Below are 22,393 nucleotides of genomic sequence, written 5' to 3' on the forward strand. Positions count from 1 at the left end.
TACATCATTGAAATATAGTGGAAACCTAAACATGCAAATATGCAAATAACCTTCTCAATAAGACAATTTATAGATAAATTGAGAAAAATGTAGATAGCCCGAACTGAATCGAACCTAGACCGTATGTAAATATTTTATAATTAACAATTAATAATTAATAATTATTAATTATTTTATAATTAATCAATTCTGGCTTTCCTGCCAAAAATTTCCTCGTAATATTTTAACTCGGAAATGGCGATTGCCCACGCATTAACTACTTAATAATCATTGTTCTTATTAATTAATAATACATTCTGGCTTCCAGCCGACAATTTATTTACCTCCGATAAAATTTTCAAGATCCAAAAGTATCGTGGCGTCTCCTGAATTCTCCTGCCGATTTCCGTGTCAGTTTCGATCTCGTATCTTCCTCCGATTAAATATTTTTTGGTTATTTATTAATCTGTGAAAATTCAGTCAAAATTAGCTCTTTAATTTTATTGTATCGGCTTCCTGCTGGATACAAGGATGAATTATACGAAAGACTGATAGCTTCTGGAAGGTTTCACTTAACCTCCCAAGCTTTTATATTTACCTGCTGATTTTCACGTGCGGTCACTCGTCCTTCTGATCTGCCGGTCCGTCCGACTGTGTGTATCTTCACTCTTGTTACTTACTTATAAAATCTAAGTTCGCGACCCCTCGGCAATTATCGGAAAATTAACCACTCCTAATTAATTTCTATCTTAGTAGCAGTTTGGCAAAAGCCTTGTGCCAGCATGGATTACGGTACTTTAGAAAGATTTTAGATCAAGAATTGTACCAGAATTGGTCCAGATTCTTGACCAAGATTATTGGTCAAGACTTGAGCCAGGCTGTGGTCAGAATGTGTCAAGAATTTGAGCAGAAATCTGGGGCCATCATCGCTAAACTTTGAGACTATCCTATAGAGTAGAGGTTATCATTCTACATTAGTTTCATTTACAGTACTGTAGTCGAGAAGTGAGTTCTCTGTAAAAAATGAATCTAGTATTTTTTTTTATTCGAGTGACAGCTTATTGAATTCGTCATTACATTTGACAAGACATTTTTTTTTTTTACAAATAAAAATATCAATTTTTATAAGTCAAAATAAAATAGAAAAAACGAAAGACTCTGATTATTAGCAGTTACTCAAAAATTAATAGAGGAAGCGTAATATTAAAAAACTATTATTAAAGAAGAATTCTATTCCCATTATTTATAATTTTAATTATTCATCTTAATCTATTAAAAAACTTCCAAAATTTTTTAAGTGCCTAAAAAATTCTGGAAATTAATTTTTGCAGGCATTACTACAAACTCAATGCGTAATTGTAAAAAATAACATTTTTAAACTTGTTGGCTAGACTGTTAATGAGAAACACTGCAATACTATACTTTTCACATTCAAGTGGAAAGGATGAGAATAGGTGCGCGCTCGTCGTCTTTTGCGTTTCTCGCACAAGTCGATGTCACGACTCTGGGCCAAGAATCTGGTCACAGACTGGCCCAAGTCTGCCGCCAGTCTGGATAAAGAATCTTGATCGAGTATCTTGGTCGAGTATTGTCCGGTTCTTTACAAAGTGCTTCTCCAAGTATCTTGCCAAAAAATCTTGCCCAATTCCATTACTACTATTATAATTGGGTCTTATTAAATAATACTAAATTTGAACACTATTCAATTTCAGGTACAAAAGGCATCTGATGATTTACTCCAACTTGCGGGAAATCCATTCGCTGATATTTTTACTTCACCAGAGTCTGCTCCGGTTATTTCAAGTGGTGTATCATCTAATAATTGGATAATTAATGGTAACCGTTTATAGATCAGTCGTTTTTTTTTTTTTTTGTGTTTCTTTCATTTCATTAGCAATGTAATTTATATAGCTTCAGTAGATGCATGTTATTTCATTCAATTTTGTAGGTTTCATGGTACCAGTTCTTCCAGCAAGTAATAACTTTGTTACAGATAACAATTTTTCAACAGCTTTTGGGAATCACGATCAACAAACAAGTAAGTATAGAATCAATTAAAGTTTCATAGCAACATTTTTTTTTATATTAAAATAGTCAACACATTGATTTCGTTTCTATGATATAATTATTATAATTTTCTAAGAATCGTAAATGTCGACAAATTTATCAAAATATTTACAAAATAAAAGTTGATCGTCTTAAAGATAAATCAATGTAATTGTTTGCTATAACTTTTTGCGCAAGCTGCCATCCAAGATTTGTCTGGATCAATACCGAACCCTTTTATGGCGAATTTTTCTGCCCTCCCGTCTCAGACTGGAAATACTGCAAATTTTGGTTCATTAAACCAAAAAAGTGCGACAGAAATTAGCGTTGATGGTAGTCACCTAAACGGTGGAGATATGTTTAGTGCAAGCGGTCAAAAAGAATTTTTTGGAGCTGACCCTGTCGTAACCGCGGTTATGGAAAAAAGTTGTAGAGATTTTGATCTCAATACAATGTCAGATGTTGCAATGGAAACAATACAAGTTGCAGAAAGCGACTCGTCCAATGTAACTGTTATGCCACCACCAAGACCACCACCACCAGTTGCTAGTATCAATGGTGCATCACCCGCTATCACTGGAATATCTTCCAAGCAGATTATTTCAACAAATAGTGCTGCTAAAAGTGCATTTGATGATTTAAACGATAGTATTCGCAAAGCTTTGGGTAGTTCTCCATCTCGCCAAACATCAGTCAAGCTACAGTCATTCCCTGTCCAATCAACTCAATCGCAATACCAATCTCACCAAAATTTTTCTGGTATCGACATTGATGCAGGGATATCATTAAATGTTGGACAAGGAGTTATTGGTACTGGATCTTTACCGAGTTACAGTACTCAAATTCCAGTACTTATAGGAAGCAGCTTTTCCTCAAAGCATCTAAATACAGGTGATAATCATAATCACCTAGAATCAACAACCTGCATGCATCGAATTAATGTGATATTTTACCTTTATTCGAAATTCTATTTATATTACATTCAGAAAAATTTGGGAAAAACAACATATTTCCATGGATATATCTAGAACTGTTTCTTTAATTTTTTTTACTTCAAAGAAAATATATATATAATTAGAAATTTTTACACATGAGGTCAAGTCATTTTTGTGAACAATAATCACAACATATACAAAAGTTACGTAAGAATTCTCTCAAACTCGTACTTTAACGTGCTAGGTAAGTTATGTCAATTTTTTGGTTGTATATTACAGAATAATCTAAATTTACTCATGTGTATTTCAAGAGAATTGGGGATTCAACACATCACAAAAAAATTTCACAGTTTTTACATTTCGCCACTTAAGTGAAGTATTTAGTAAAATAATAAGTATGACATGACTATTTATTTTTGGAAAAACTTAATTAAAGTTTGTTAAATTTATCGTGATAAACATCTGGGAATCAGCTTATTCTGCGAGCTAGTTCCAAAACTTTCTGCGATTTGTGAGCTCAAGGAGCTTGAAAACGTATGTTCCAGGAATAAAAATATTGTGGTTGCCACCACAGCAGCTGTAGTTTATGTTATTGCAAATTGGAGTAAAGAAATGTTGACACCAACTTGGGATATCTACTAATTTAGTGGTTGGGAGAACTACAATGTTTTTCTGTATCATTCTACGTTTCCAACCTCGAAAGTACTCTCTTGAACACTAGATTTTCTTCGAGCTCGAATGAAGTTTTTTTGTCTGTTGAAGTTAGAAAACTTGAAAAGTTAAAAATAATAAATAAATAAGAAATTCTCAAAACTTTCGTTCCCATTAATGTTCAACAAAACGAATGGAAATGCAAAATTAAAATCGTGACTTGATGCATTAGTATATAATCTATAACGTAGCATTAGTCTATAGTCTATAATCTAGCAATCTAAGTTTTTATTTTTTTTTAACATCTCGCGAAGAAACTTGCAAATTCCCAAAAATTCTATTCTGTCTTTTTCTCGACTATTTTGAAAACGGTTTGATCGATCAATTCCAGAATCTACCCGGGAAAAAATCATCAGGCCTGATCATGCATGATCCAGGCATGACTTTTCACGATCATGCAAAGACATGTTCAATCATGCATGAAAAGGCAAGAATAGTCATGCGTTCTCCATGCAATATTATGCATGACCAAGCTTAATCATGAATGCTCATGCCTGAATTTGCATGATTCAGGTATGATCGTGCATGATTCAGGTATGATGGTGCATGAACCAGGTATGACTGTGCACGATCATGCAAATCCATGTTCAATTGCGCATGGTCATGCATGACGAGGAAAGAATAATCACACATGATTCGTGCAACGTCATGCATGACCAAGCTCATTCATGAATGATCGATCATTCATGACACTGCACGAATTGTGCAATGTCATGCATGACCATGTAAAATCATCTTCGATCGTGCATAATCATGCAAGACGAGGGAAGAATAGTCACACATGATTCGTGCAACGTCATGTATGACCATGTAAAATCATGCCCAATCATGCATGACTGTATAACGGGAAATTAATTATCATGCATGAGATTGCATGACTGAGTATGACTTTGCATGAGCATACATGACTATGCCTGATTCATACAAAGTGATATTCAATCATGTATGATCATGGATGAGAATGTATAATTCGGAATGTATAATAATAATTATAATTAAAAAATTTTGTTGCTTAAAATTTATTTTTTAATAATCTTATACTATAACATATATAATTTCCTACACGCAATACATGGTGAATTGTTTAAATTTGATTTATTGTTAGAAATAATAGTTTTTCACTTTCACGGATAGGCATTATATGAGTTATATTCACCTGATGTTCAACATTACAGAAAAATTTTGTATGGTCAATAACAAATTTTTCTAAAACAAAACATATTATTTTCTCTAACTCTACGAAAAATTGTATAGATCCATAAATAATTTAATCATTATCAGCCAAAGTTATCTCTACTGTGAAACTGTTAGTTTTTATTGTTTTATAAGCCTTAAGGCAGACAAGACTAAGCATGGTCATGTATGAATCATGCACGATTAAGCATAATTTATGCATAATCATGTCTGCATAATTTTATGCATAATTATGCAAAAAAAATACAATCGAAATCCGATCGAGTTTGAATCAGATTTAATTGAAGTTTTTAATCAGGAATAATCGAATATTTTTGATGAAAAAATTTTAATAATTGAATATTTATTTTGATTTTGAAGTTAGTAGTTAAAGTTATTTTTTTTTTTTATCGATGATTAAAATAAATTTAATTTATAATTTTTAATTCAACTAATAATTAAAATTGATCTTTTTTTCTAAAAAATAATTAAACTAGATTTACTTATAATTTTTAACTTCCCGCTAAGAAAATTGTAAATTTTCAAAAATTCGGGAAGTTATTGGTTTCGGTCCGATTTACGAAAATCGAATTTCCATCAGATGTCGACGTTTCGAGGTCCTAGGAAGCTGTCCTGACTAATTTCACGATGATGTCCGAGTGTATGTATATGTGTACGTACGTACGTACGTACGTATGTATGTATGTAAATATTCATAACTCTTGAACGGATGAACCGATTTTGATCTTTGAGGTGTCATTCGACGCGGCTTGTTAATGTCTTGAAGCCGTAAATTTGAACTTAATCGGTAGGGTGCGTTCAGAGATATTTCAAGAATAAAATTTTTTCGAAAATGTTTTATTTGGATAACTTTCAATTTGCTCGATGGATTGATTCCAAAATCTAATCAGCTCTAAAACTCTATAAGCCGCGTCGAATGTCACCTCAACCATCAAAATCCGTTCATTCGTTCAAGAGAAACCGATGACAAAAGAATTTAAAAAAAATTTTTTCGTTGGTTTTTTTGAAATTTCTCAAAAACGGCTAAATAAATCAATTTCAAAATTTGATCAACTTCAGAACTTGATAAAACGCGTCGATTGCCACCTCAACCATCAAAATCGATTAATTCGTTCGCGAGATATCGTGGGAGAAGGAAATGCTAAAAAATGGTTTTTTACAAAACAATGGCATACAAAAGTATTTGCGAGCTCGAAGAGCTTGAAAATGTATTCACAATAATGTTTTCGAGCTCAACGAGCTCGAAAACAGCGGGAAGTTTTGGGGCTGGCCCGCAGGGTCAACTGAGAGACCGATTTTTTTTTTTTTATTAATTGAAGAATTGAATCAATTAATTATTGCGAAATTGATGATAGTCAATACAATTGCATATTTTTTTTCTTTCAATGAATAATTAAGATTAATTTTATTGTGAAATTCGCTTGTAATTTATAACTAGAATAATTTCCATTGATTATTAAAAGAATATGTAATAACCAAATCACGATTGAATTCGGATGATATTTTATTTTTTACAACCGGAGTTTTTAAAAGATGTTAAGAATCGTCGTAATCTGAACGAGACAGGTCAGCCTAGTGGGCAGCGGACGTACACAGCTGACGTACGGAGCTCGAAAACAGCGGGAAGTTTTGAGGCTGGTTCGCCGGGTCAACCGATAGACAAATTTTTAATTATGATATTTACTTAGGTTTAGTTAAAAGGTATGTTATCAAATGCAAGTTTATTTTAGGGCTTATACAATGGGCAATCCAACGTTTTGTAACAGGGTATATCTCAACCATGCCAAGTTTGGCCCCTTTATTAATTGATGTTTATAAGGGCGCCACTGGAAGATAAGTCTCGGCCTTCCAGAACCGGAGATGTTATTTTTGAAAATTAGGGTCGTTGAAAAATATAAGAGTGAGGAGATTGAGGGATTAAATTAATTTTTTTCACACAATTTAAATCAACATAATTTTCAATTTTTATTTACCAAATCACAATTTTGCCCTCCGGGCTTTTATATTCCTTATAATTATTTTTAACAAGTTTGTCCACCGGACTTTTATTAATTACACGAACGAGTCCCCTGGACTTTTATAACTAATTTGGCCACCGGCCTGATCCCCTGGATCTCAACAAAATGAAATTTGTCCCCCGGATTTTCACGAAAATTTGGCCACTGGCCTGATCCCCTGGATCAATTAATTTTAAAATCAATTGGCAACTTGCCAGATCCCCTGGATCTATTATTTTAAAATATTTTCACCGGAAATTTAAATTTTCTCACACACATACACACATTTTTATTCCTTTAGTCCCCAGGACTTTATTCACACTCACACACACACACGTTTACAATGTATTATTTTCCCGACTAAATTCACGCACACTTTTAATTAACCTCAATTTTATTTATTTGTCCACTGGACTAAATTTATATCCGCAAATTTTTAATTTATAAAATTACTGACTCTACAATTTTATTTCTTTTACATTTTAATAACGACACTTTTATCAACACGACAATTTTATATACTTTCAGTTTTTCAAACATCAGTTTTTGAGTAAAGAATTTTGTGACGCTGAAAAACTGACGCCAACGACTGACGCTATCTCTCTTTAATTCATTTACAACTTGTCTTCACGTTAATAAACAAATTTCACAACAAGAACTGACTTCCATTACTAATAAATTTAATTAATTATAATTTTTATCGTTTATCACTATTTTCACAGCACTTTTAAATTCAGTCTTGTAAAATTGTTGTAACTCTCCCTCGTTCTATTCCAAGTTTATTACAATTTACTCTATTGCTGTTCACGTGCAGTCACCCGTCCAACTGATCTGCCGGTCCGTCCGACTGTGTCCATCTTCACTCTTGTCACTCACTTATCAAATCTAAGTTTGCGATCCTTCGGCCCTTATCGGAAAATCCGACGCTCCAATTTATTTTCTAATTGGGTCTTGGGGACGAGCCCCTTAAATTAGCGCGCCCGGCGACAAGTCGATGAAATAGTAACGCATATGGGGTACTCAGGGTAATTAATCAACCGCGGGAAATCAGGTTGATTTAAATTTGAAAATTTAAATTTTTACCCCGTTACAGTTTGCATATCCCTTGTGCTATATAAATTTGATTTCTCTTAAGTTCGTTCGGTAAACAAGAGAGTGAAACACGAATAAAAATTTTAATTATAGTTTTTTTCATCGAAAATTGCCTTGACCATATTTCAATCGGCAATACAATCCCGATTTGTTTTTTCATCGATAATATTTGATAAAACATACGTTTCATCTGGTAAACAAATCGGTGAAGGTCGATCTCTCATCGGATCTTAGACTATTATTTTCTAAGTGTCGATGTTTTTTCACCGTTATTTTAAGTTTTTAGTGACGGCGTACTGCGCTGAGATTTATTAGTCAGTCTCTAACCAGCTGGAGCGCGCACTTTAATTTAAAGTCAGGACATTTATACGTACAGCGGTAGTTTTCAGGACACAAAATCACGTGAAAAATGTCATTACAATATATATTAATGAATTGATGTAACTGGACCGAAGTCCACCTTCGTTTTACTGGAGGCCGTTTGCGTGCCCTTTTGGACATACACGCGCTGCGTGGTCATCCCTATCTCTCGACCCAGGCGACACTCTTAGCAAAAAAATATAATCAAGTGACGACTAAGGTGGACATTAACCGGAGGCAATCAAAAATCCTCATTGCGCGTGGTATCTAACCACAGCCACCACGAGTCCTACCTCTGTGGGCCAAACACCACGACCCTGTCAGGAAATAAAGGGACTCTGATCAAAGTGGGCATTGAAAGGTCCCCCGTGGTAACAGTCTCCCAGCGCTGGTCAACATGGTTGCTTATGGATAAGTGGTGGGACGCAACTTCTCCCCGTACCCTATGTAAAGGACTTCCTCCACTCGTTAATATTCAGTTTTGAACAAGCTACTATCTTACTTGTTCAGCCACTAATGAATTTTACATTGTTCGAGGTTAAAAGCTACTCAAATTTTTATAAAGCCAAATCAAAGTTCGTATAATCTCGTTGGGAAGTCACAGAGGTACCTATTGGCTTCCTGCAACCACATCATTGCAACGTGTAATGTGATGCAGAGCTTTATTTAGGTGATACTGCTAACGGTTGGAGTACTGGTGGCAAAACCCACGGAGAGGGTGGTATTTGCTGGTTTGGCGCTCCATAGAAGGCACTTCACCTCTTTTGCCATTACAATACATATGTCTTGAAAACTTCAAAAACAAATTCGCTAAAGTTTTTTTTGATTTTTTTAAAGTAGAAAATTTGTTTATAAAAATGAGCACATGACAGTTCTTTGTAGTGAAAATTCTCAGCTTTTCAATAAAAATATGCATTTTTGATTATAAGTTACAGAAGACTCTTTAAAATTCGATCAAAGCTGATACTTTCTTTCATAAAATTTGAAATTTTTACGATGTGCATATTTTTTGTTCAAACAAAATTAAATAAAATGTTCACTCTGTAAAATTAAAATACTTTAATTTTTGAACTTTTTGAGGATGTTGATACATTTTTAATACAAGCATATCTTAAGCTATTAATAATAGGTGATAAAATTTGCATTGCTTGTGTACCTTTCACCGTATCTGACCCTAAGGATTGTACGTCTAATGCACCATTTTTTGTAAATACTCATCATTCTTTATGAGAGTCAAATCAAAGCCGGTAAAATTTTTAGTAGTCCAGACGTATTAATAAATACAGCCATTTAAAATAAGCTAATTTCAGACCAATGTCGCGACTGAATATAGGCGAACACGTGAATTGCAAATGACCAGTCAGCGGACAGAAACGTATGGTTTTCATCTTTTGGGACGAAACAAGCAACATTTCTTCCCGCTGGCGGAAGTCATTCGTAATTTGAACTCTGATACTTGTTATTCGTTTAATAATGATTTCAGACTATTAATAAATGAACTTCACTGACTATAAGATTAATTTTTATGAAAATCAGTGTAAATAATAAGTAGTATTTATAGTTTTTACTTAATTCTGAATTGTATATCATAATTTACGCGTTTTTTAATAGTTGATCACACCATTAGTTTTACATTAACTTATTTCTGACTGGCTACTGACACTAAGACTTGAAGTTCCAATGCAGGTAATCATGAAAAACGTAGTGTGTAACACGGAATGAAACATGACTTCAGACTGCGAATAATGTCAGCTTTTGCCTACGGCTTGGATAGCCAACTTCATCCTCGTCTGAAATCATTTTGTTTCATCACTTGTCACACAATGTACGATTACAGTTTGATAAAACTATCAAATCAATGGCATGTGTATAAATAATTATTAGTTTTGTTCAAACGAAAAACATGCACATAGTTAAAATAACATATTTTATGAGATAAAGTCTCAGCTTTTAGAAAAAATATGAAAAGTAGATGTATCAAATGGTAAAATGGGATAATTTAGGCAACTTACAGTAATTTACGATAAAATGCTGCAATGATACCACAAATTTGCCGTAAAACACCGCACTTATACCGGCAAATATCGCAGTAATGCTGCAAATTTTTACGGCGAATTGCCACAATTTTACTGCGAATTTGCCGCAAAACACCGTAAATTACTGTAATGTGCCGTATTTTACGGCCATTTAGGCAAGTCTTATGAATACCGTACATTACGGTAATTTACCGTAATTCGGATCCGCTGGGCTAGATAGTTACAGGATAGTTACAATACAGTATCGTTACCATAGGTGTACGCATGGTTATAATAACGATCTACGAGTACCTATAATGAAAATCGTTCGAGCAGTTATATTTTTTTTCCGAGTAATGAAGATAAACATTAAGAGGCGTTTTGATCCAAATAATAACCTTGATCTATGGAATATCCGAACAAATGCAGAAAATGGTAATTTATAATTTCCCACTAAGAAAATGGAAAATTTACAATAAAATAAGAAAAGTTGTTGGTTTTAATCTTGTTTTCGAGAACCAAGTTTTGAACAGATCTCAATGTTTTAAACTTATAAAAAGCTATCCTAACTATTTTCAACGTGATGTCCGAGTGTATGTAAACATTTATAACTTTAAAACGGATGAACTGACTTACATCTTTCATGAGAAATTCGAAGCGGCTTATCGATTCCTAGATTTTGTGAAAAATTGAGCTTGATTGGTACAGTACGCTTTATGTTATTCCAAAAATAACATTTTTGAAAAAGTGTTTTCTTTTGGATAATTTTTATCGTGCTTTACGGATTGATTACAAAATTCAATTAGCTCTAAAAGTCTCAAACACCCATCGAATGCTGCCTTAACCAACAATGTCGGATTTATAACCGGTGGCCAAGTCACTGGGCTAGCTCTTGTCTTGGCCTAAGGTTACTTATAATTAACTTAAATTAATTTATTTTGTGAGCTGCACGGAGAGAAATTAATTATTGTATCTACAATACCAAAATTGTAATTTTAACTATCTAAGATGGTAATAACATTTTTCAGGTTATAATGATCAGTATTACAATTGAAAATGATAACAGTAACAATTAATGATGATAACGGTTACTATCGAAGATGCTAATTGTAATTATTGAAAATTGTAATTGTTACAATAGAAGATGGAAACTCGTACCATTCAAAGTTGTAAAAATTCTTAACTGAGAATGTGTGTGTGCATGAGTGTGCTCGCGTGAGTGTGTGCATGAGTGCGCTCGCGTGTGTGTGCATGTGGGTGTATGAGTGCACACGCAAGCACGCGCGTGTGTGTGTGTGTGCATGTGTGCAGGAAAGTGTACGCATTTGTGCGTATGTGTGCATGAGTGCGGGTAAGTGTGCGCGTGTGTGCGGTTAAGTGTGCGCATGTGTACACACGTGTGCGGGTAAGTGTGCGCACGTGTGTGCATGTGTGCGGGTAAGCGTGCGCACTTGTGTGCGGGTAAGCGAGTGCACGTGTGTGCATGTGTGCGGGTAAGCGAGTGCACGTGTGTGCATGTGTGCGGGTAAGCGTGTGCACGTGTGCGCATGTGTGCATGTGTGTGCATGAGTGCGGGTAAGTGCGCGCACTCGTGTGTATGTACATGTGTGCGCATCCGTGCGTGCATGTGTACATGCGTAGGTAGATGTGTGTGTGTGTGTGTGTGAAATTAATCACTTCCCCAGTTAAACAAATTACACATAGACAAGTGTCAGACTATAACGTTTATATATTAATTTTTTATTAGCTTAGATGGTCATCATTATTTAGGCTGATAGTAACCATTACCATCAGGTTATTAAGAATTACGATTTTTTATAATAGTAATAATTATTTAATATAATAACAGTTATAATTTCTGGTTATCATAAATAATTGTAAACTGTACCATATAGATGGTAGATACTACCATTCGGATTGTTTATTTAATAATTTAAATGATATTATCAATCATATAATTCAGTTGAAAAATTGTACTATAACTAGATGATAACTTTTACAATATAATTCTCTCCGTGTGGGGGTGAGGGGGGCTCGCTTTGTCCCCCTGAAATCTACGCTTATCAATTATAAAAGGAAAGAAGCTTGGTGGTTTATTCAGTAAAGATTTGATTTTATATTATTTTCAAAGAAAATATTTTATTTAATCAATTTTTCCCCAATTTTATTTTATTGAATTAATATAGATCAAATTTAGTATGTAAGTCTTAATATTTTAATTCACGCGAGAGGAGACCAAGTATAATTTTAATTGGGGAAAACGGAATCCCACTTACGGTGTATCTTACTGCGTGTTTTATCCCTGAAGTTGTAGGTGGAAAATAACCTACGCGAGAAGCGTAGGCAGCATCGATTTAGGTCCAATCTTCGGTGGTAGAAAACCTCAGGAAATGAACAGCAACGATGCGGTAACACTCTAAAATTTTATCGGCACAACTCAATTTTATTTTAACTTTACACTAAATGACAACGTGTAGAAATTTGGCTCAAATTATGCTTATATGGCCAATTCAACGTTCTTCAAATAATATTTGAATATAAGCACTGCGGTTATTAACACCGGACGACCAAACTTAAGGATATACAATAAATTAAATTAAACTCGTTACTGGGACTAAATGACTAGATATGGCTAGACTTATTGTTAAGCCTGCTCAAATAAATTTTAATGAGCTCTGGTTGTAGAGTAGGGACCTCGTCAAGCGTTATCAGTCCACTACCCTACTGGTCCACTCTAGGTGGTAGCCAGGGCCTAAGTCTCTGAGTGAGTTTGTTGGCCCTTTTATAGGTGAATTGTGGTGACGTAGAACTACCCCACTGTCATCTAAATTCAAGTAGAATTCGATCTCGGGTGTCAATTAACATACAATTAGTGTGGTAGATGGCTGTAGGATGACTTAAATATTCACGCTCGATTTTCAAGTCGAAAATAAAAGCGCACTGTCACAGATTATTCTGTTATTTTTTGCCCACTGTGTCCGAAGAGATTAAGATTATAATTTTTGCTTAACAAAAATTAATAGATCAACTTTATTTTATTCGAAGGTTTTTCATTAATTTTAAGAAGTGAAATTATTTTTTAATTTTTTTTCTTTTGGCATTTTTGTACTCATTAGATGGAATCACTGAAAAAGTAGCCTTGGAAAAAATAGTCCTGGAAAACATAATCTTGGATAAAATAGACCTGGAAAAATAGCTTTGGAAAATAGTCCCGGACAGGATCTAGTGAATTCAAAAGGTATTTTTCCAAAAGATAACTACTTATTTAACAGTAAACAAAAAAAACTTTAGTTTTTAAAACAGTTTTTAACATTCAAACATACTTTATCATAAAATTTGTCTACAACAAAAAAGTCCATGTGGGATCTATATAGGAACACGGGAAAAGGAGCAGTTGAAAAAGTGAACTCATATTTGAGTATTTATTACAGTTTCGTATAGTAGTAAAGCGCTGCAACTCTAAAACTGTAAAAATTACATTTTTATTCATGCATAACAAATATTACAGTTTCAAACTCGATATTATCCAGCTCTCAATAGTAACCAGATTTTATAATTTTAAATTTAGTTCTAAAAATTACAATCTCACACTGTAATTTTTTCTACATATTCTTCAAATTATATTTCCTAAGGCAAAGAAATCTTATTACAGTTTCATGTAGTAAAAAGTATTTCTTTTGCTTGAACCTATACTCCGAAAATCCCTGGTTAAAAAAGTGAATTAAAAAGGATTAAAAAGAATTAATTTTTCAACATTTTTAATCCTTTTTAATACTGCCAATCCTCTCTTAAATGGCCACGTTACATGGCTTAATCCTTTTTAATTCTCTTTTTTAACCAGGGATGCTAACTTATGAAATATTAGCAATACAGTTTGATTAGACATAAACAAATATTTTTTTTTCGAAATTTGATACTCAGAACAATGATAGCTAAAGTTTAAGATTCAAAATTTTACAATTTCATACAGTCAAATTTTTTTTGTTACGACAGAATTAGTTAATCCCATGTCTGGTTCATGAATATTATCCGGATATGACCAAAAATATCGATATTGCCGTACTCGATGTTGCAAAGCTACAGGATATGGCAAATTTTTCTTACTATAAGACAAGTTTCCAAAAGTTTTTGGACTTTGATTTTTAGTTTCCTCTAGTATTGAGCTTATTCATTTATATTCATCGATAATAATGACTATTGCAGATGAATAGTACCACAAAACTATACTAGTTAAAAATCAATCTCAACGATGAAAACTTCTATTTAATAATTTAAATTACACTGTGAGTTATGAATTTTTGAGAATGATAAATGATCTAAGAAATATCACAGCTCAAACTGTAATTTGTAAATTCAATATCTTAAGAAGAACACTACTTTACAGAATAGTAAATTGAACAATTGAAAATGTTATTTTAACTGAATTAATTTGTAAGAGAGTATTCACATTTTATTTTTAAGTCTTTCTTAATTCAATAACAATTCGTTTTATAGACAGTCCTTCGTTAGACGTGATTGCGTCAAGTCATATATTTTATGTCATTATTTTTATGTAATGAATAAATAAGAGGTATTATTTCAGAAAGCAACAAATACATCTTAATTTATTCAGTTTCACGTATCAACTATTAATTTTTAAATAAAGCAAGAATTCAAAATAAAAAGGAAATAATGCTTTTAAAGTTTATGTAACTAAAATTATATTTTAAACTGTAAAATTTGTCGCTTAAAATTGTATTAATTTTATTACTACAAAAAATTTCTAAAATTACAGTTTAAACTTCAATGTTTAAAGATTTTTGCCCCGAAGGCCTGTTTTTATTGTAGAAACTGTAATTTTTCAACTGCTCTTTTTTCCGTGAATCTATGAAAGAAAATGTGGATATCTGGATTCTTTTGTTAGAAATCATCTGAGAATCCATCAGAGAACTTGACGTAGGAATTCATTTAAGAATTAATACTTGATTCCCCCATTAATTTTTTGATGTAATTGAACACACTTATTATTTGATCAATAATTTTGTTTTTTGTTAAGATTTGAAAAAACTATCGAGTCCCTGTTGAGTTCGACCGACAGCTAGCGACATGTCAACATTTGCAAGTAACATCACTGTGCGAAAGTATATCTAAAAATAACATAAAATCATGATTTTGTTTGAAGAATGTATGATACTCGTGATTAAATATAGAAATAAAAAGTATTGCAATAATTAATATAAGAAATAACAAATCGTACAACAGCGAACTGACAAATATAATTTGGTCTGAATGATATAATAAAATTCCTCGATCTGAGCAAAAAATTAGAGAATCAGTTAAACAAAAAGACTATCTCCATGAACTGCACTGGTTTACAGAAAAAAAGCAGGCAGATTCCACTTATACTAAATTGTCCATCAAAAAATAATGAACACTTAAAATGCATGCAACCATTAAAACTATCAAATAATAGTTAGGAAGTCCATATTTTGCTGCTCCGTACAATACATTGGATAATTAACCATAAAATTTGAATAGAAAATTCTTGAATGAAAGTAAATCACAGTCGAAGTCCATTAACTTTAATTAACAATTTATAATTTAATTAATATTTTATAAATCAAGTCGGATTTCATTAACTTGGAACTTGCCCTTAATCTCGACCCCCACTACGAGCTGCGTTTTTTTTAATTTTCATCGTTGATATTTTTCAAACTAATCAACCGTTTTTTATGTTTAGAGTGCCTTTCGACACAGTTTTTCAGTCTCTGACGCCTAAAATCTTCAAGAAGCCATCAGTTTTGCAATTTTTGAGTTTATTAGAAAAAATCACTTTATTAAAATTGTTTTGACACTGATATCTTATAAACAGATAATCCGGTTTTGATAGTTGAGGCGGCATTCGGCGTGGCTTATAGTTTTACAGCTAAAAATATTTTGAAATAGATCGATTTAATAATTTCCAAAATAATCGAGAGAAACGAGAAAAAAAATCTGGAAACTGCCTGATCCTGTAGGCCAGCCGTAAAACTTCCCACTATTTTCGAGCTCAAGAGCTCGAGAATGTTTTTTTTTTTTTTTTGTGATGATGAATACAATCTAAAAAGTCAATTAAGTAGACCCGGAAAGCCGTGATTCCTTTAACGACAAATATAAACTCGACAATATTATTGTTAATATATGTTTGAGCTCTTCAAGCTGGAAAATAGTAATGAAGCACCTTTCATTGCGACAATTCAAGTAATAAACAATAACAAATACAAATAATTGAGTAAATCGTTGTTTTTCTTATTTTATATCAGCAATATCTTTGAAAATAATAAATTGATTTTGACGTTCAAGATGACATTCTACGCAGTACTTTAACTGCCAACAGTTAAAAAAAACTTTTATCAATTAGCTCAACAATTCAGATTTTATTAGAAAAAAACATTTTTTGCAATTTTTTCGACAACGGTTTCTATTGAACTAATGACTCGATTTCGATGGTTGAGATGGCATTCAAGACAGCTTATAAAGTTTTAGAGCTTATTAGATTTTGGAATATCTTCGAATATACTGTACCGATTGTGCTCGATTTTTTACAAATTGTTGAAATTAATGAGCTGCTTCAAACCTGACCTCAAATAACCAAATCGCTTTATCCGTTCGAAAGTTATAGAATATTCACCTGCACACGTACGTACATACATACACACACATACACTCGGACATCATCTTAAAATTAGTCAGAATAGCTTCCAAGAACCTCAAAACGTCAAGATCTATGAAAAATTTGATATTCGAAAATCGGACAGAAACCAACAACTTCCCATTTTCAATTTTCTTAGCGGAAAGTTAAAAAAAAATATTTGAACTTCCTACTAAGGAAATTGCAAATTTTCAAAAATTCAGGAAGTTTTTTTTTTTCACCCCGATTTACCAAAATTAAATTTTTATCAGACGTGAACGTTTTGAGTTCCTAAAAAACTACAAGTTTTTAGGAAAGTTGATGGCCAACAAGCTCTTTCGATTGCCGCTCCAACCATCCAAATCGATTTATTAGTTAAAAAGTTAATCGTTCACATACACACACTCTCTTACACACACATGCACACACACACCCACCCACCCACACACACACACACACACACACACACACACACACACACACACACACACACACACACACACACACACACATCCACACACACACACACATACATACACTCGGACATCATTCTGAAAATAGTCAGAGTAGCTTCCTAGGACCTCGAAACGTCGACATCTGATGAAAACTCGACTTTCGATAATCGGGCCTAAAACAATAACTTCCCGAATGTTTTGAAAATCATCGATTTTCTTCGCGGGAAGTTAAAAAATTGATCAATTTTAAAGTCTACTTAGCTATAAAATTCAATAAGACACGTCAAATACCGCGTTCTGCTTTACAGCATGTTTTGAAGTCCATGAAGTAGTACCATTGTTAATCACGACTTGCGCTGACGTATCAGTAGATGCTGACGTAGAAGTCGAAGATGGTACGGAACTCAATCCAGCCACAAATTGCTGATATGCATTTTTACGCAACAATGGATCCTGGTACTTTGGTACGTTTATGGTCTGAGAATACCGTAACGCGGACAACAGTCACTATTGGTAACTTGGCTTGAATGTCCTTGGAGATGGCTTCTGAAGGTTGCAGCTTTTTGGTTTCCTCCTCATTTAATACATGACGAGCCGTTCTTCGAGCTAGCAATGATAATGGTGCAAATCTCGCGTCTGCAGGTGTTGGACATTGATGTGCACCTTCTCGAATCTTAAGTCCTGGATTTGGATCACAAGCTGAAGACTGAGCAGTAAGTAATGGGACCACGGTTTTGTTGGTTGGTGTGGCATCCATATCATATCATCTTTTAGCAGGCACTGAGGTCGTGATCGATGTTTGCGTTGACTGGCAACTAACTCCAGTGTCAAATGATTAAGTCCCGAAAGACAGCTTGAAGCTTTTCAGCAAATTCCTTTGGACTTGGCAGTTTAATTTTTTCTATTATCTGCTGACTTTGTTGGACCTGCTCACTTCGCTGATGAAGTTGAGCCGTAAGGTTGCACGGATAAATTAGTATTGCTTGAAAAAGCGGCAGAGACAGCCGAGCGGTTCTCGTGTGGCTCGGGCGATCGCCCAAGTTAAGCAGCATCAAGCATGATCGGTAAAATGGGAATTTTATCGATCACTAGAGCCTCACCCAAACCGAACTGTACTGGCAATGGTTTTCTCTGTGGTTTCCCTTGCCGCTATACTCCCACAGCCAAGATGGGGGGTAGCGTACCACCGTAATGGTACCGTACAGTATAAGCACAAGTCAGGCCACAGCCGCACATTGAAGGCAGAAAAAGAAAGCAGTTACGATATAAAAAGGCAAAAAGTATAAAAGGCCGTAAATGCGGCTATACACTTGAACGATTAAAAAAAAAATAGTATTGTTTGAAATGATATGGTTTTATAGTAGTGGCGGACCATGTTGGCCACCTGTCGGAAATTGAAATAACCATATTTCGAAATCGCGATGACCATAGTATAATATCTAATAGTCACAGTAGTTTGTGAAATAGTCGTTGTCGATTTTACTATGGCCATTGTAAATTTTGCATGTGTTTATTTCAATTTCCAACAGTTGACCAATGTGGACTGGCACTACTATGACATCATAGCATTCCAAACAAGTATACTTTCTCCGTGTGGTGATGGAGTTAGGTTCTTGAGCAGCTGGTGGTATTTTTAGAGACTCCAACTGTGTCTTGAAGTTCGCGACGTGGTTTGTGTTGGTTTTGACTACTATTTAGAGATTTTCTAGTCTCTTATTAATGCGTTGCATCCACTGAGTGTCAAATCATGCTAACACGGATGCACAAGTGGAGGAAGCCCTATACCCCTAGTAGCAATTTGGTAAAAGCCTTGTGCCAGCATGGATCAAGATACTTTAGAAAGATTTCAGATCAAGAATTGTATAAGAATTGGTCCGGATTCTTGAACAAGATTATTGGTCAAGACTTGAGCCAGACTGTGGTCAGAATGTGTCAAGAATTTGACCAGAAATCTGGGGCCGTCTATCGCTAAACTTTGACACTATCCTATAGAGTAGAGGTTATCATTCTACATTAGTTTCATTTACAATACTGCAGTCGAGAAGTGAGTTCTCTGTAGAAAATGAATCTAGTTTTTTTTTAAATAAAAATATCAATTTTTATAAGTCAAAAACAAATATAAAAAAAGAGAGACTCTGATTATTAGCAATAACTCCAAAATTAATAGAGGTAGCGTAAAATTAAAAAACGATTATTAAAGAAGAACTAATTTTTTACGAAATTGTCACAACTTCCGGAATTCTATTCCCATTGTTTATAATTTTAATTATTCGTCTTAATCTATTAAAAAACTTCAGAAATTTTTTAAGTGCTAAAAAATTCTGGAAATAAATTTTTGTAGGCATTACTACACACTCAATGCGTAATTGTAAAAAAATAACATTTTTAAACTTGTTCACTAGACTATAAATGAGAACCACTGCAATACTATACTTTTCACATTTAAATGGAAAGGATGGGAATAGGTGCGCGCTCGTCGTCTTTTGCGTTTCTTGCGCAAGTCTATGTCAAGACTCTGGGCCAAGATTCTGGTCAAATTCTGGTTTCCAGACTGGCTCAAGCCTGCCGCCAGTCTGGATAAAGAATCTTGATCAAGTGTCTTGGTCGAGAATTGTCCGGTTCTTTACAGAGTTCTTCTCCAAGTAAGGTACCCGCGGGTAATAAGGCCTGTCGGGTAATAAGGCCTAAGTGACAGAAATGATATTTAAAATAGCGTCTTCGTTAAAGGCTACTTTAGTAGAAGGGTCTTGCATGAAGATGTTACGACAAGTTTATAGAGTCCCGATACCACGTTCTCTATCTTCTCTATTTCATCATCCGTCATATGATATCGTAGCGCAGAAGAAATTATAAAAAACAATCTAGTCTTCTGACTCTTAAAAAGTATACTGATAGTTTTAAGTGCTGTTGAACAAAACAATCTAGTCTTCTGCCTTTAAAAAAGTATTGTTGCTAAATTTAAGTGATGATTCATCTCTTATACCAATTTTATTAAGTATAATTAAACTATTCCAGTTTGTTTAACCCATAGGCCTTATTACCCTACCGTAGTAAAATAAGGTCTATTCGTATGGTTTTTGTAAAAGTTTAATTTTTTGTTTGTTTGTAGTATAAATTACCATTACTTCATTATATTTGATGGCTTATGTATTGAAATAAAGATTAATGATACATTTCGATAATGGAATGCAATATTTTCGATTCTATTCAAAATCTCCCTTAGCTAGGCCTTATTACCCGCCAGTACCTTATCTTGCCGAAGAATCTTGCCCAATTCCATTGCTACTAGGGACATAGGGTATGGGAAGAAGTTGCGTCCCACAACTTCTATAAGCAACCATGTTGACCAGCGCTGGGAGTCTGGTATCATGGGGGGCCTTTCCAAGCCCACTGCGGCCAGAGTCTCTTCATTTCTTGAGATGGAAGTAGTGTTTGGCCCAAGAGAAGTAGGACTCATGGTGTCTGTGGTTAGATACCACGCGCAACGAGGATTTTTGATTATATCTTCGGTAAATGTCCACCTTAGTCGTCACTTGATTATATTTTTTTGACTAAGAGTATCATCTGGATCGGAAGATGGGGATGACGTCGCGACACGTGTATGCTCAAAAGGGCGTAGAAATGGCGTCAGATAAAACGGAGGTGGACTTCGGTCCCGTTACATTAATTAATTAATTAATTAACACGGATACTGTTGACGTGGCCGTAGAACGTTGGTTCGTGACACGATCAATGCGAGGATGAAGCTTGCTGAACTCGTCTTTCATAAACTTCGTCAATGTCTCGAACATTGCTGACGCTGGCGTGGTGTTTGCACTCTGTTGATAGAGCACAGAAGATGGACGACCAAAATCGTTGTCGATGCCATTTTTAATGGAGATGATAATGAATCAGATGATGTGGTGGTTGGATGAGATGATGGCACTTCAGTATCAGATACATCACCCTCTGATTTACGTGTGTGTGTGTCAGTATTCGTTCCTGAGTCCTCAAATATCTTCACTTTCATGATGATTTATCTGAAATATATTGAAAATAATCAGTTACGTTTTCGAGACCGTCTAGGAATTTTTAAGTCATTATAAAAGTATGTGCCAATGTCGTTACCGGCTGTGTCTTTTAATTCGACTACTAAAGACATGCTAGAATTGAGAGTCCTCTATAAAAAAATTCTAAACTTAAATCTCAGTATATTGATACTGTAAAATTGAAAATATATTTTATATTTACGTCAGTGTCGTGATAAAAATAAAGAAAAGTTGTTTCAGCTTATTTTTAAAGGTGACCGTTATGATCCGGAAGTGCAATCATGCTGTGGTTTCATTCGCAGAAAAGTTACATACTTACATTTAATATTGAAAAAAAGTTTTACAGAATCATATAAATTCTGTCATTAATTAAAACTCCGAAAATCAAGTTAAAAGTAGAATTTTTCATGAATCATAAATCCGAAAATTGAGTATGAAAAAAAATCATAAGTTACCAGCTTATACCTTACAATAGAAGGGATATATGTACCAAGTTTAAGATTTTTAAAATACACGTATTTTCCATTTAAAACTTGGGCTGCCGTGGTGACCAGGTCATAGATATCTATGAAACAACTCAACCAAAAAATTCCGAAATCTTATCAGTTCTAGAATTCAATGAAATACGTCGATTGCCCCCTCAACCATCAAAATCGGTTAATTCGTTCACGCGATATAGTTGGAGAAAGAAATGCTAAAAACGGTTTTTTTCGAGAAAAAAATGGCATATAAAAGTATTATTGAGATCGAAGAGCTTGAAAATGTATTCACAACAATGTTTTTGAGCTCAAGGAGCGTTAGAGACTAAAAAACTGCGTCGAATATCATCGCAATCTTCAACATCGGTCGATTAGTTCAAACGATATCGGCGATGAAATATTGAGAAAATGACAATTGTCTAGGGCTGCACTCAAGATCGAGATTCTATTGAT

General features: G+C 34.0%; 1 protein-coding gene across 8 annotated transcripts in view; it reads left to right on the top strand.

Moving 5' to 3' along the window:
- Positions 1-22,393, top strand: part of LOC130666350 (phosphatidylinositol-binding clathrin assembly protein LAP) — a 126,253-nt gene that overhangs the window by 68,707 nt on the left and 35,153 nt on the right. For 5 of the 8 annotated variants that reach the window (XM_057467240.1, XM_057467235.1, XM_057467237.1 and 2 more), the window contains 3 exons: positions 1,692-1,815; positions 1,928-2,017; positions 2,224-2,916. In XM_057467240.1, the coding sequence (XP_057323223.1) occupies positions 1,692-1,815; positions 1,928-2,017; positions 2,224-2,916 (907 nt within the window). The remainder of the gene's footprint in view (positions 1-1,691; positions 1,816-1,927; positions 2,018-2,223; positions 2,917-22,393) is intronic. The other 3 variants (XM_057467239.1, XM_057467241.1, XM_057467242.1) reach the window with 3 other exon arrangements.

The sequence above is a fragment of the Microplitis mediator genome, chromosome 4, assembly GCF_029852145.1.
Source record: "Microplitis mediator isolate UGA2020A chromosome 4, iyMicMedi2.1, whole genome shotgun sequence".
NCBI lineage: Eukaryota > Metazoa > Arthropoda > Insecta > Hymenoptera > Braconidae > Microplitis > Microplitis mediator.